Source organism: Telopea speciosissima, chromosome 5 (genome assembly GCF_018873765.1).
Source record: "Telopea speciosissima isolate NSW1024214 ecotype Mountain lineage chromosome 5, Tspe_v1, whole genome shotgun sequence".
NCBI lineage: Eukaryota > Viridiplantae > Streptophyta > Magnoliopsida > Proteales > Proteaceae > Telopea > Telopea speciosissima.
In genome coordinates this window covers 8172227-8188365 of record NC_057920.1, presented here as the reverse complement: position 1 = coordinate 8188365, position 16139 = coordinate 8172227, and the positions used below count along the sequence as shown (strand labels likewise).

Below are 16139 nucleotides of genomic sequence, written 5' to 3'. Positions count from 1 at the left end.
TTCTAAAACAGTGCCATTACCATATTATTTCAGGAAGAAGGAAGACAAACACAAAATTTAAGGGCTGTATCTGGATTGTGGAACAGGAAATCTTATGAGGTGGGCCACCAGTAATTGCTGGTATGAGATTTAACACCAGGCAATCAGGCATGATCAGAGATGCTTGCAGTTTGAACACTACAATCCCTTATTTTGTTGATATGAGATTTAACACCAGGTATGTTCAAAGTGCAAGCAATGAGATTTAAGACTAGGCATGATCAGAAATGCTTGCAGATTGAACACTATGCCATAATTACACAACAATTATTTCTCAATGCTTGTACTTTGTACACTACAATCCATTATTTTGTAAAAATCAAACAGACCAGTCATTAAATTGGAACAAACTACAATTCTCAGTTCTCTACCATGTCTAGGTGATAAAATATTTTCAAGAACAAGCAAATCATAGTAGTTTTCACTATAGATGAGCTATTCCAAAAAAAATAAAAAATTTAAATATCTTCAGATGATTTACGAAGATGACATGAACAATGAAAATTGGCTTGAACTCAAAACACCAAAGATGCCATTATTGCAAATGCTTTAGCATCTCTAGTCAAGGACATAGATTCGAGAAGCAATATCTTGAATCAACCGATCAAATCCCTCTAGCAACCCTTGTCCTCTGTATGCACTACAACCCACAATTTTCCAGTGCTGGGTTTTGTCCATAGCATCCAAATTGAGCACCTGCAAGGAAGGAGGCAGGAGACAGATCAGTTAATCAACCTGGTCACATATCCAACATGGAAATATGAAGCAACAGCAATGGAAGACACAAATAGGGGAAGATAGTAAACAAAATTGTAAAGAACAAACAATGTGAATGTTTTTGTTAGAAGATGTGCCCTCCTACTGAAGATTCAAATGCATTAGAATTTCAGCCAAATATTACTGACCATGAGCTATCAGAAAGGGAACAATTCCAGGAAAGAAAATGTAAAGTAGAAATGGGAAACAGCCTCTTTGGATGTTAAGCTTATTTTGGGTGAAATGCCCCTAACTGGAAACAGAGAAACATTGCAAAAAAAAGAAAGAAAAAAAAAAAAACAGGTTTCTTGAGAAACATTTATGTTGAAGTGAGAAAAGTTTTTCCTGAGTATAGAATTGACATCAAATCAGCTACAATAAATATCAATCTCATTGTTCTATCCCAAAAAACATCACTACAAGCATATGGATCTAAGCACCTGTCAATTAAAGTTCCCCTGCCTTTCAATATGCCTTCGGTTGGATCATGATTTTTGACTGTGAATGGCTCTGGCTGCTCAAATCTTTTCCTGGAAACTCCATTTGTGACACTATTGGGAAGCTTGTTTATAGCGCTGCTATCCACCATATTTGGCTGGAAAGGAACCTCAGGAGATAGACTTCCAACTCTAGATCTTATGATATGATTTGGAAAGCCATCTCATTCGATGTGTCCTCTAAGCTCAGCTGCATCCGTCAGAGACATTCTTTGGACACCCCTAGGAATAGGCATATTTTGATTTTTTGGGGTCTTGATGTTCACCTTTTGCGGCCTTCCTCCTGTGCGTAGGCTCGGTTGATCGCCCCCCCCCCCCTCCTTCGCCCCCTTTCTTTTCTTCTTTTCTCTCTCCTTCTTGTATATTGGCTCTCTTTTCCCTGCCCCCTCCTGGGGTTCGGTAATATACTTATTTACCAAAAAAAAATATGCCTTCGGTTACAAACATCCCCAGTATGCCGAAGAGTCCAGATGAGGAATTCAGTATGTTTGCTGCAGTAATGAATTTACAGAGCTCCCAATTTGCTGAAATACTAACATCTATGGGTACGTAGGCACGCATGCACACATCTATTTAGTGTAAAAGTATTTACAGATGAATGTAGAAGGAAACTAACAGTATTCCTGAGGTTCCCATGCATGTGACACAAGATAACTTGCCAAAGGGAGAAAGAACATCAGATCTCCATTCAAAAGAAATAAGGTTCTTAAATATACACAAATATACAATGATGCTACCGCGATACAGCATCCTTGATGTCTAGTCTATACAATAAAACAGCAAGAAATAACCTAATAATACTTGTAATATACATAGAATGCATGTAATATGATCAGTATGGATGCTCAGATCTGTGACAGTGACCCACACAATCCTCCCCTCCGCTAAATTGTAGCCTGATCTCCAGATAATCTCTGTCAAAAGCACACAAAAAATGACCAAAGAAAATGAAATATCCACCACAACCTTCTCTTTCTTTTTTTAAGAATAATTCTGGCAAGTTGGTCAGTAATGGACTCTTCAAGGCAGCCTAGTGAGCAACAGAAGGAAACACCATTCATAAAATTCAAAACTTTTTGATGTAGTACTCATAAATTGCAAATCCAAATTGTTTTTCTTTATTGGCATTTTTTTCTATTCTTTTCCAGTTTATGTGCTTATGATTCAAAGGAAGATATGGTCCAATATAGAGATGGAATGGCAAAATGAGATTCATGTAGTGCCAACATTAAGCAAAGTTCTAAGACCTGTATTTCCAAGTATTAGTTAAGGAATTGGGACCACCACTCCTCTACTTACTCATAGAACTCAACTAGGTAACCAATTGTTACCGAAAAAAAAAAAAAACTAGGTATCCAATTATATGCTTTCCTAAATAGAATAATCACCATTTTAAAAAATTTCATCTTTCCATAGCTTTCCAATCAACCACCTAAGTGAATAACTTCCGTGGTCAATCTTGCTAGCAGAAATTCAAATTGATATTTTGATACTCAAGTTTCATGTCTTAATCTTTTTCTATATATATATGTTTCATGTCGTAATTTATTCCCAATCACTCTATCCAAAGTTGCACAGTAAGATTCATATGCTTGACCAGGTGAGAAATGGTGAGACTCTGCTTAACCACTGGAAAGTAACAGTGACATTCCTCCACAAATATCTTTAGTCAGAAAATACTTTTCACCATTGACAGCCAGGTCGTATTAAGATTTTCAAAGAAAAACTAAAATCTAACTCTTTGTACTTTAAGAGGAATTGATAATACTATGACTTCAGAGGCAATGTTGATCAAGCATTTAATATTGTATATCTGTAATTTTCAAATCAAAATAGTTAAATGAATATTAAAATCCAAATTCTTGACAATTAATTACTGAAACATAGGAAATTAAGTAATTTTTTGATGATTAGTGAGAAAATGAATCAGCAATTATAGAAACGTTACCATGCTCAGCATAAGGATTACAACTAAGATAACCTGTCACTAAACTCCTGAGAGTAACTGCCAAAGACTACCAGGAAACCTTCAGAAACTAGCAGTATGAGATTGCATGGATCAACAGATACAGTTTATCAATTTTCAAGATATATGAAGTCGACTTTGAGGCTTCATCTCAAACTGCTCAAGGACTCCTAATGGATAGTGCAAAAAAACAAGAAAAACTCTAAATAGGCTGCATTCACACATTAACACTACTATATTTTTTTTCCTCCTTCAGATTTAGCATGCAAGTACAAATAACACAACTGCCTTTAGTATCAGTAGCATAACATAGAATTAGAGATGCTAAATATCATTTCTTAGGAAGCAGTCCATGTAAAGGCATAAACAAAATTTTCCACATTGAGGAAAGAGAACCACACTAAATATCATAACCTAACCATTAAATAATTCTTATTGAAAAGAATATGTGACTAATAGAACTGAGGTCCATAATCCTCAACAGACATGACACATTTGACTGTATACTAGACCCACCATTCAATGAACTACATATTCAATTGATGATCCACCAATCAAATGGGCAGGGCTCTAAATTGCACAATAGAAAGTTTTAAAATGTAGCCATATATTTGGCCAAACAATCAGCACACATAGTTGGTGTCATTATCAATGAGATAGTTAATGTGACACACTATAGCTTTTCTCCTCTGGCTACTATGAGAGGAGTTTTATGTGATGGTTTATACAGATTGGTCTATAAAGGGTTAAGCCACCATTACAGAGTTTGGTTTTCAAAGTATATAGATATGAATTTCTTTATGCTTGAGCTGAACAAAGCGCACTAAAGGCACAAAAATAGGATGAATGTTGAACAAACAGTCAGCCCTTGCACTTATCAAGAAGGATCCAAGGGGAAGACCTGGCAGCAAGAGTGGCCTGATCCAATGAAAATGATTGGTCTCATTTGATCTCAGATCAGTCAAAAACTTTCCCATGAGTAAAAAGAATAAGGTAAGGATAAATTTTGAAGGATGAGAAACATGATTGCGAAAATAACTTAACTACTCCAAACCCATGGCAATGTGGATTAAACTGTAAATACCTCTTCTTTCAAAAGATTATCCAGCTCCATTTTGCAAACAACCCAAACCAAACCATCAGTCTGTTCAAAATAGTTTCCCCAATAAGATCTTATCGTTTTTTGGCCACCAACATCCCATATGTTTAAGTATATACCTGGCAAAGAAAAATATCAAATGAGATATCAATGTCTTCTATGCCTAACAAGTTACAGTTCAGGGCTTGCAGAAGATATTAGAAGTATGGCAGCTGGGTCGTTAAACTAGGAAAGCTATAAAATGCCGCCGCTGAATATAAGAAATAAGTTGTTGAACTATCCTCAAGGTGTTGGCTCAAGAATTTAATAAATAAACCAATGGTATTATTTGATCTTCAGTTCCCCTCAGATGTGTCTACCATCATATCAGACAGGGAATCATTCAGGGTTCATCATAACAACTTAGACACTATATCACCATCACCTATATGACAAATTGCCTCTGAGGGCGTAAAAGAAACCCACCAACCAAGCCTAAATGAAGCAGACAGGTCGATCCATGAAGGAGACTATAAACAGAAAGAGAAACCCAATGCAGACATTTATATTAAAACATTGTGCAATCATTTCCTTCTTTGAATGTCAGATATAGAAACTTACTTGCCATATTTGATGGTCTTAATATTGAAGCCCAATGTGGGACTGATAACGCTTGTGTCCTCCCCATTAATTCTCAGCACAATAGTGGTCTTCCCGGAATTATCGAGACCCCTTGCAAGAATAACCGAGTGGAACAACGAGAACAGAAATTGAGAAGCAAAATGGTGAGGAGCAAGGTTAGCAGTAGTTTGTGGTAAGTAGCGAAGAAGAAGGAGGCATTAAGTGTTAGGGTTAGAGTTTTAAGCACAAGGTTGCTTAAAGCATTACACCATGAGTATCTAGTTTGGAATACCCAGACTGCTGCCTCCAGTTAGTATATATAGGGAAACTAGGGTTTAGGTCAGATGGACTAATTACTAGATTGCCCCTCATAGCCTAGGCATTAATACAAGTAGGATTATATTAGAACATATGAAGGGATATTACATAAATACCCTTACAATCTCCTCCTATGTTCTACATATATCCATTACACATGTATAGGAACCATTGTTCAATCAGTAATTGAATCAATATAAATTGAATATCAATAATCCAATAAATCAAATAAGCAATAAGTAAACTTCAAGAAATAAAACTAGGGTTTTAGATAAAAAACTAGACCCAACAATAAATCCAAAGTTCCACATGCAAGTGGCTAAACCAAAAGAAATAATCAAAAGGAAAAGTCCTTGCAATCCATGTGACTTTACTCATCAAGTAAGTCATCCTCATCGAGATCCAGATTCAACCGTTCTCCTCTATCTTTGTCATTCTCTGTAATTTGTCAAATATGAATTTCATAAGATATCATGAATTCAATCATTTGTACAATAGTATCTAGTTCAACAATAAGAACTTAGTACATTCCGTATATGGCTGAAGGTAAATAAAAAATAATAAGCATCATCATCAAGTTTCTTTACAAGAACTCGATCCTATATAGTCTCTATAATAAGGACCCTACCATGTTTCCATTTGGAATACTGTGTTCTTCATATCAATCATAGATTTATGTTGTATCATCAAATTTGGAATGGTACACCATACTATGAAAGACATGTCATCAAATTTGGAATGACATAAAGACTAGCACAATATCATTGAAACATATCAGACATTTTTCATATTCCTTTGTGGAATAACAAAGTAAGAAAACTTCACATGAAAATTTGCTATACCATCAAGTTTGGAATGGTTTCACAAACCCCCATACTTAGTAACCTAACTAAGTTATCTGAAACATGTAAACTGTCCTGAATGCTTACCAAGGCTAGATGAGATTCGAATAATTCAAAATAATACTGGGTTAGGTTAAAACCTGACTAAATGGTCTTTAACCCCATCTCCCCCATAGTTTTGAATGTTCGATCTTTGTTCAATTCCTTTGTAAAGGCATCTGCCATATTATCCTTCGATCTCACATCAATCAAAGTGATAATCCCTTGTTCTGTTCTATAATTCAGCATGACTTGTTTCAGCCTGATGTGTCTCCTCTTACCATTGAAGAGTGAGTTATTCACAATCGTCTTTGTTGTTTGATTATCACAGAATATAGATATGGAGTTTAACTTAAAACTCCTCAATGGAATATCCATGATCAGATCCTTTATCCACTCTGCTTCATCTCCCGTAGAAGCTAGAGCATAAAGTTTTGATTCCATAGATGACAGAGCAATACCAGTCTGTCTCTTGGATTTTCATGCTACAGCTACTCCTCTTAGTGTAAATACATAACCACTAGTGGATCTGCTGTCTCCCAAATCTAAGCACCAAAATACATCAGAATATCCTTCCAAAGTTGGATGATGTCCAGTATAACATATAGCATAACCTTGAGTACCCTTAAGGTATCTCATTAGCCTCGATAGGGCATCCCAATGCTCTTTTCCAGGATTACTAGTGAAACGATTCAGCATGCCTACCGTAAAGGCTATGTCTGGCCTAGTGCAACTCATTGCATACATGAGACTACCAATCAGTTTAGAATAATCTAACTGATTCACGGTGTTACCTTTGTTAGGTTTCAACCGTTTGTTATAGTCATAGGGTGTCTCAATCGATTTATAATCACTGTATCCCCAACTAGAAAGTAGCTTCTCAATATAATATTGAGTCTGACTAAGGGTGATCCTTTGCTCACTAAAGCTTACTCTCATCCCAAGAATGGTGTCTACCACACTAAGATTTTTCATGTCGAATTCTTTGGACAAGGTTTCTTTAATGTCACTCACTACAGAGAGATCAGAACTTAGAATCAACATGTCGTCTACATACAAGCAAATAATCATGATCTTGTTTGACTTAGACAAAAAATAAAGACACTTATCCGAGTTACTGATTTGAAAACCAAGGCTCTTTACTGTCTTGTCAAACTTCTCATGCTACAATTTAGGTGCTTGTTTAAGATCATAGAGATATTTGTTTAATTTACAAACTCTTTTTCCAGAGCCTTCCATGACAAATCCTTCAAGTTGGTTCATGTAGATTTCTTCTGTTAGGTCTCCATTTAGGAAAGCTGTTTTTACATCCATTTGATCCACAACATAGTGCTCAATATATGCTATGGCAAGAAGAATCCTTATCATTGCCAAATGGCAGACCGGGGAGTAGATGTCAAAATAATCTATCCCTCTCACCTGGGTATAGCCCTTAGCTACTAACCGTGCTTTATACCTGACTATAGACCCATCCGAATTAAGTTTCTTCTTCAGTACCCACTTCCACCCTATTGTCTTGGCTCCTCTAGGCAGATCAACAAGGTGCTAGGTCTCATTCTACATTAAAGAGCTCATTTCCTCATCAATGGCTTCTTTTCATAGCAGTGAGTCCCTAGATCTCATCGCTTCCTTATAGGTGGATGGATCGGTCTCTAGATGGTAGGTCACAAAATCCTCACTAAAATTCTTGGCTACCCTATCTCTAATAGATACTCTCCTAGGTTCTGATTCAGGGAGCATTGTGAGAGTAGTGTCAGAAACAATTGGTTCAGATTTCAAAGGTGATTTTGTAACCATTTCAGTCAAACCAGGTAAGGTCAGGCCTTTATCTTTAAGGAATTTATCTTCAAAGAATATGGTATCCCTAGATTCTATCACCACATTGGTTGATAGATCCAAAAATCGGTCTGCAGCACTGTCTTCTGCACAACCTAGATACACGCAAGTGTTTGTTCTAATCCCTACCTTAGGTCTCCTAGGGTCATGTATCCTAACATAAGCTATACAGCCCCAAACCTTAAGAGTGTCATATCTACAGGGATGGTTATGCCATAGTTCATAAGGTGTAGAAGTCAGTTTTGAATGTGGTAGTCTATTTAGAATGTGATTTGCAGTCAACACTGCTTCTCCCCAATAGCAAGAGGGCATGCCAGCTGTCAATAACATGGAGTTTAACATCTCTATTAACGTCCTGTTCTTTCTTTCAGCTATGCCATTTGATTGAGGTGAGTAAGGAGCAGTAGTTTCAAGGATTATGCCTACAGAGGCACAGAATTCCTTGAACTCTGTCAATTTGTATTCTCCTCCCTTATCACTTCTAAATCTTTTAATTTTCAAGTTCAACTGATTTTCTACCCTATTATTGAAAATTTTAAAATTTTAAAATGCTTCATCTTTAGATTTTAACAGGTATAAATGACAATATCTAGAAAAATCGTCTATAAATGTTATCAAATACTTCTGATCTACTCTAGTTGTGTAGCTTTTAAAGTCACAAATGTCAGAATGTATAAGTTCCAGAAATTGAGTACTCCTAGAAACCGGTCTGAAAGGTTTTCTAGTTATTTTGGTTTGAGCACAGACTTCACATCTGTTAAATCTAATTGAAGTGTCTAATGGTAAATTGTGAGTTTTATTTAATTTGAGCATTTTCCTATAGTTCACATGTCCTAACCTACAGTGTAGTATTTTGGGATCAAGTGAAGTATGGTTAATCTGGTTTATTGTCTCATTAGCTAAACTCAACCTAAACATACCATTCAGATTATACGCACATCCAGAATAAAAAGAGTTAATAGACAGTGTTACTCCACTACTACTAAAAGTAATAGACATGCCAACATCAAGCAAGATTGCAATTGAAATTAAATTATTTTCAAAACCAAGAAAGATTTTAACATTTTTCAAAGTTAATATTTTACCTGATGATAGAACCAGGTTCGCTGTCCCTTGTTGAAGCACTTCCACGACGTCTCCATTTGCAACAGTGACAGTCTCTGCTACTTGAACAACATCAGTGAACAGGTTCTTGCTATTGCAAACATGACAAGTCGCTCCAGAGTCTAACCACCAATCTAAAGATGTACTAGCTAACCCCTTACCCTTGCCAACCATGGCAACAAAGTTAGTAGGCTTAGTCTTGTCCACCAGCATGTGAACTTCCTTCTGTGGTGTGTTAGTGTTCCCTTTTTTAGGACCCCTACACTCAGATGCATAGTGACCCCACTTTTCCACAGTTGCGGCACTTGTCATTCTTTTTAAAGTTAGTCTTTTTGGCCTCCGACTGTTGGGGTTCTTTCTTAGGTGGCTTGGGCTGCCTAGGATTTTTCTTGGATTGTGAAATCAAATTGGCAGATGCCTGTTGTTGTTTCACCATCGCTAAGTTATTCCTGGCTCTGTTCTCATCTTCGATTCTAATGAACCGTTTGAGATCATCCAGCCCCACTTGTGTTTTATTCCTATGCATCTCAGTTTTAAAGGAATGCCAGGTAGAGGGTAACTTAAAGATAATTGCACCCATTAAGACTGCATCAACAATAGGGATGTTTTCTTGGTTCAATTTTATTCTCAAGTTCTCAAAGTCTGTTACTTGTGGAAGTATCTCCTTATCTTCTTGAAACTTGAAGTCCATAAACTTGTCAACCAAGTGAGTTTTTGATAGGTCCTCCTCTTTTTTGAATTGGGCTTCTAGGTTTTCCCAAATCTCTTTTGCAGTCTCATATTTACTATAGGTCTCTGCCAGCCTATCTAACAGGCAGTTTAATAGGTAGTCTTTGCAAAAGTCCTCATCACTTATCCATTGGGCTTCAGTTAGATCCGTACAATCAGAAAATTTATTTACTAATGTATAGAAAATATTGAGGTACTTCAGTCCAAACTGAGTCCTCCTTTTCCAAGAACTAAACTCAGAGCCACTAAAGCTTTCCAATTTGATCATCTCAATTGGAACAACGTGTTTCTCCATTGTTAAGTGATTTGTTTATATGCCAAAGCAAAAAATTCAAATAAAAATAAATGCTCAAGGAACAGTCACACCTGAGATGGAGAATACTGGATTTATTAGACGGAGGAAAAAGATATCGGCGATGCAGTGGCATCGACAATCGTGATGTGCACCCTAGTGCTGGCAGGCACGGATCACTGGCTGTTGTTTGATGACGACTGCTGATGCGATCGTTGGCAACTGATGATGGCTGCTGGTCACGGATAGCTGACCGAAGCCAAGAGAATGAAAAGGGAATTGAAAAGATAAGCTGTATTGCTCACGGACAGGCAACTTGAAGTCAAAACAGTGAAAGGAGAGTTCGTAGAGGATCTTCTTTTCTTTTTTTTTTTTCAATCCAACGAATAAAAAACCTTCACAAAAGTTGCTTTTGACTTTCTCTAATCAAATAAGTGCTTTGAATAATGATTTTGCCAATACTAAAACACTTGTCCTTTTGATTTTGTTTTTTTCTTTTTCAATCAACAATCAAATAAAAAAAGGAACACCATGGTTTGTCTCTTTCACAGAATAGTAAAATCCAAATATTGATCAAATAAGAATTGAACAGAAGCGTGATACCGTATAAAGTAGAAGCTTTGATCGGTGCCGTTGACGAAAAAGAAAACAGTAACCGTGAATCAGTTTCGTGAATCTAATAACCAAAAAATCGATCGAGTAAAACTTCAAAGCCGATCAGAAAACCAGAGTTGTGACGAAGGCTAACATGAATCCAAAATCCAAAGCCGATCTTGATCGCAGAGAAACAAAAATCCTAATGCTTTAAGATTGTTAGGGTTAGGGTTTTAAGCACAAGGTTGCTTAAAGCATTACACCTTGAATATCTAGTTTGGAATACCCAGACTGCTGCCTCCAGCTAGTATATATAGGGAAACTAGGGTTTAGGTCAGATGAACTAATTACTAGATTGCCCCTCACAGTCTGGGCATTAATACAAGTAGGATTATATTAGAACATATAAAGGGATATTACATAAATACCCTTACATTAAGAACATACACCATAAGAATCCTCATCTCTTTCTCTTTCCTTTTGATTTTCCTGATGATGCTAAGAAGCCCCATTACTATTTTTGAGCCGCTGATACCAGTTTAGATCACAGCGAATCCTTATGACAGATGGATCCACTGATGCTTTTCTTCGTTTGAATTTCCAGTTCGCAATAACAGGTTACAAATCTTCCTGTTGCTGTTTTTTTGATAAAAAGTTAAGGTTTTATTTGGTTGCACTCTCGTGTCTTGGGAGTCAATCTTAGGCAGAATTGATATTTCTTGATTCTATTTTGATAGAATGAAAAATGATATTTGATAAACTTATTCCGGAATCAACTTCGAAACATAAAAAGTCCAAGAACAGGAAAGATTAAAATCTTCTCCAATTCCTAGACCGTCGAGTGTAATGCAGTTCGGGGTAGAGAGGTTGACACCTGGCAGTCACAACATCTGAAGGTCGTTGATTGAGTCAGTTTTTTTTTCTTTCTTCTCGAGCTCTCGACATCATTGGATGTCGCGTCTGCCAAGTGTTGAGCTCTCAGCTCTGAACTGCATCACACTGCACTTTTAGGGAATTAGAGAGGATTTTTTTTTTCTTATATGGAAGGGGTTTTATAAAACAATCCAGATCGTGGATAAAAATCCTCTACAATATCGGCGGGGCAGCAGTGCACATCGGACGGTATATGCAAAGGCTATGTGTGCTATGTGTGCCATGTGAGCTCTGTTGTGCCGTCGGATGTGTACTGCCGCCCCGTCAGTATTGTAGAGGATCCTGGTCTACGGCCTACCTGCCCGTAGCGGCCAGAGCAGCACCTTGATGAGGCACGGTGCAATGACCGCCTTACCCCTACCCGGTGCCTTGCCCGAGTGGGGGTAAGGCGGTCATTGCACCGCGCCTCATTAGTGTGCTGCTATGGCCGCTACGGGCAGCAGACCGTAGAGGAAGTTAAGCCATACACATTCTAATTACAAAAATGCCATTATAGCTAATGAAATGAAACTACACAATATTTACAGAAATATCATTACAGAATATGAAACTATTAACTTATTAAGTATTTATAAAATTACCGTTATGGCTTATGAAACTAACTAATATTTACAGAAATGCCATTATGGCTTATGAAATTACATGTTATTTACAGATATGCCATTATAACTTATGAAACTGCATAGTATTATTCCAAAATCATCTCACCATTATGGATTCCAAAATATTCACAAAAAGGAAGTCCAGATCCAGTAGCATGTAAACCCTTTAACAAAGATACCATAACTCAGCAAGCCAACTGAAAACTCAACCACTACAACCCACCTTGAAAACAGACCAATATGGGTACAGAAATAGGACATCAGTAACCATAGTGAATAATCATCCCCTCCAATTCGCTGCCCGCTCCAATCTCCTTCAATTCCTCACATAGAACTATAAGAGTGGAAATGACCATCCTATCCCACCTTGGGTATTGTGTTCGGGCAGGAGGTAGGGTGGTCATTTCTGTTCCTATGTGAGGAATTGGAGGAATTGAAATGAACAGCAAATTGGAGGGGATAACTATTCTAACCATGGCAACCTAGGGAAAAAAACACCCATAAAACACAATTTAATCTTCCATCAAGGAAAATCTGAACAATTCTTTGGATACCCAAGTGACCCAATCAAAAATATACCCTAACTATCCTAACACCTAGAATTGCCACATGGGAAATGTAGGTGGACCATGGTTAGTGATCTTATGTTCTAAATTATGTGGGCATCGTAGACCATGTTTGGCAATACTTGTATGCTTCGCAGGAGTGTTTCCGGTTTGAGAGTGTTTTTTTTTGTTTTTCATTTCTTTGTTTTTCTGATCAAGGGGAGCACTTCTATAAGATGATAGCGGGTTAGATAACGGCACAATTTGTTTCTTAATCACAAAAGAAGTAGAAATGCATTTGGGAAACACTTTAATAAAAACATTTCTGACACCTCTACACCCGATTTCAATATCATAGGGTACATTGGAGATCCATCGTTGAATATGAATCTATAACAAGAATTTATGTTACACAATAAAAATCAGTACATGATCGATTAGCATTCTTTTGCCTTGAATTAAGGCAGTGTTTGGTATGCATTCTTGGAATGCATTCTAAATCGATTTCACATTTTCGAATGATAAAAATAGGTGTTTTACCATTCAAGAATGCAAAATCACCTGTTTTTATCATCCGAGAATGTGAAATCGATTTAGAATGCAAACCAAAACAACATAAATTTCCCTATTATTCATAGAGTTTCACAAAGAATTGGTAATTTAAAAAAATATAACAGCACCATGTAGAAAAATCAGATTAATCTGAAATTTTGACATGACTAATTGATCACATGAATAATATCTCCAATAAATTTGGGCACTCTCAAAATTACCATGTGGTGGTTATAGATAATTAAAGAGCTCGTGTAGTAAATTAAGGCACCTTTCTCTCCTTCCTCCCCCCTTCCCCTAAGTTATAGATTGTGGGCTTGTCTTAGCCTTACCCCTTAGTTTGTAGTTGGCCTATGAGCCCTTGAGTAGGGTAGACCAAAAATTGTCCTATTAGCATCATATTCCAATTGTTGGATGGATAAGAATTTTTGGGCCACCTCAAAATTTTTTTTTTTGGTAAAAGGGCCACCTCAATTAGTCTAAGGTTTTTCTGAACAGCCCATCAACAAGAGCTTGCCTTCATAGCCCATATGCTTTGAATGATATGAAATTAGGGTTGCAACAGGTCGGGTTGGGCCGGGCCTTCTAAAACCCTGGCCCAATCTTGAGTTTCCTTAGCTAGGCCTAGGCCTGGCCCAGCCCAGCCCAGCCCAGACACAGGGTCAGAAAAATCCAACCCTGATTTGTCCTCAAGGTCGGGTCGGGCGGGCTGACCCTAATTGGCCCTGACCATGGGAGGAAGGGAGATGCATGGGCTGGCTAGGCTGGGAAGAAAAAGAAGAAGAAGAAGAAAGAAGAGGAAGACCAAGAAGAAAGGGGGGGAAAAAAAAAAAAAAAAGAAGAAAGAAGAATAAGGATAAGAAGGATGATACGAAGAAGAAGACAAGGTCGGGTTTGGCCGGTCCAGGCTCAACCTAAGGCCTCAACCTTGGCCCGGCCCGGCCCTGACTCATGATCAGAAATTTCCAATTCTAACCTGCCCTTAGATCCGTGATATTTCAACTCAGACCTTATTCAGGCTTAGGGCGGGCTTAGATTGTCAGGGCCAAACTGGCACCCTAATACAGAATGCTATCTATGGTCAAATTTGATAGTTTTGGAAAAAAGTTTTCAAAATAACTTGAAAATGACTTGTCATTATGTAATTTTCAAAAAATGTCATTTTTCATATAAAATGACAAGATTATCTTTACATTAAATAACTTTTGGAAATAAGATAATGGACAAAAAATAAGGTTATAACTTCTTAGTTCACCTAATTGCATGGTGACAACAAGATACATACATTAAAAAAAAGGTCAAGTTTCGATTTATATTGAAAAAAGGAAAAATCTTGTTGTAACTAAATTTGTTTGCAATAAGTTTATAATCTTACCATAAAACTTATGGCACTCTTTTGGTTGCAAAGGAAACAAGGGAAGAAGAAATGAAGGGAAGTTAGTATTAATACTAAAATGGAAAAAAGATCTTTGTTCGAAAGTGTCGTCTACGCCAGCACTCCCATGAATCTATCTCTCTCCTCTCCGTATGAAAAGACACCTCTGCTCCTTATTTTCAAGGAGGAAAGAAATAGATATATGGGCGTGTGGCTAGTACAGAAAACTGCTTTTGAAACTATTACAATCATTATTTTATATGATTATATAGTAACCCAAAACTGAAAATGATGATTTTGTATTATGATTGGACATCGGGTAGATTGAATGTCATCATTAATTCTTGTCCCCTGTTTTTGTTGAAGGTCCGAAACACCCAATTTTCCGGTGTAAATAGAGTGCGATCATTACTTTATACGATTATATTGTCACAAAAGCATCATTACCTTACATGATTATATAGTCACAAAAGCTGAAAATGATGATTTTGTGTTATGATAGATTGAATGTCATCATTAATTCTTGTCCCCTGTTTTTGTTGAAGGTCCGAAACACCCAATTTTCCGGTGAAACACCCAATTTTCCGGTGTAAATAGAGTGCGATCATTACTTTACACGATTATATTGTCACAAAAGCATCATTTACTTTACATGATTATATAGTCACAAAAGCTGAAAATGATGATTTTGTGTTATGATTGGACATTGGGTAGATTGAATGTCATCATTAATTCTTGTCCCCTGTTTTTGTTGAAGGTCCGAAATGCCTGATTTTTCCCATCTAATTAAAGAATCACATCCGTGGATGAAAAAAATCTCGTTTCGGGCGTGGCTCCTCTCCAATGCGGGAGGGTTTTCAATACGCATCCAACGGATGGGTTGGCACGATCAACATTGGATATGTGCTGGCTTGTGGATCATGCGAGCCTATCTATTGGATGCGTATTGAAAACCCTCCCGAACATAAGAGGATCTTAATCCTCTTTTCATCATAGGTTAAGAGAACTGTCTTATTCCAAAGCACTTCAAATATGGTTATTAAGTTTTACTTTATTATGGAACCAAAGTTCTTCAATTCTAAAAAATAAAATAAATATAAGAGAAAAGCCTTTACATGGGTCATGCCCAGACAAATTGGGGGCAAAAATGACTACCCCACCCCCATGAATGACGGAATTTCTACCCCCAATGTGCTCATACTTGCACTCTCATTGGCTGCCACACGTGTGTGACTCCTGTGATCCATGCAGAAAACGATTTTCCTTTAAAATATATGAAAAAAAATATAATTACTAAATATAATAAGAATAAGTATATTACACAACCATGATTACAAAATTTTCCTTATTAATTTCAAAACCGATTTACTTTCATTTCCCTTTACTTACAAACCCAGGGAACGCATATTAGATGTTCGACC

General features: G+C 37.0%; 1 protein-coding gene across 2 annotated transcripts; it reads right to left on the bottom strand.

Annotated features, from left to right (window-relative positions):
* Positions 1-2193: 2193 nt before the first annotated feature.
* On the bottom strand, positions 2194-11308 carry LOC122660962 (ADP-ribosylation factor-like protein 2). Of its 2 annotated transcripts, none has more exons than XR_006332810.1 (3): positions 11159-11308; positions 4958-5068; positions 2194-2206 (listed from the first exon to the last, which is right to left on the bottom strand). XR_006332810.1 is itself a non-coding variant. In XM_043856228.1 (3 exons), the coding sequence occupies exons 1-3, from the start codon at positions 11221-11223 to the stop codon at positions 4407-4409; spliced, it is 246 nt and encodes an 81-aa protein (XP_043712163.1). In that variant the 5' UTR covers positions 11224-11308; the 3' UTR covers positions 4385-4406. The 2 variants fall into 2 exon arrangements, 1 of the variants encoding a protein (XP_043712163.1); XM_043856228.1 differs by lacking the exon at positions 2194-2206 and adding an exon at positions 4385-4476.
* Between the last annotated feature and the right edge of the window lie 4831 nt (positions 11309-16139).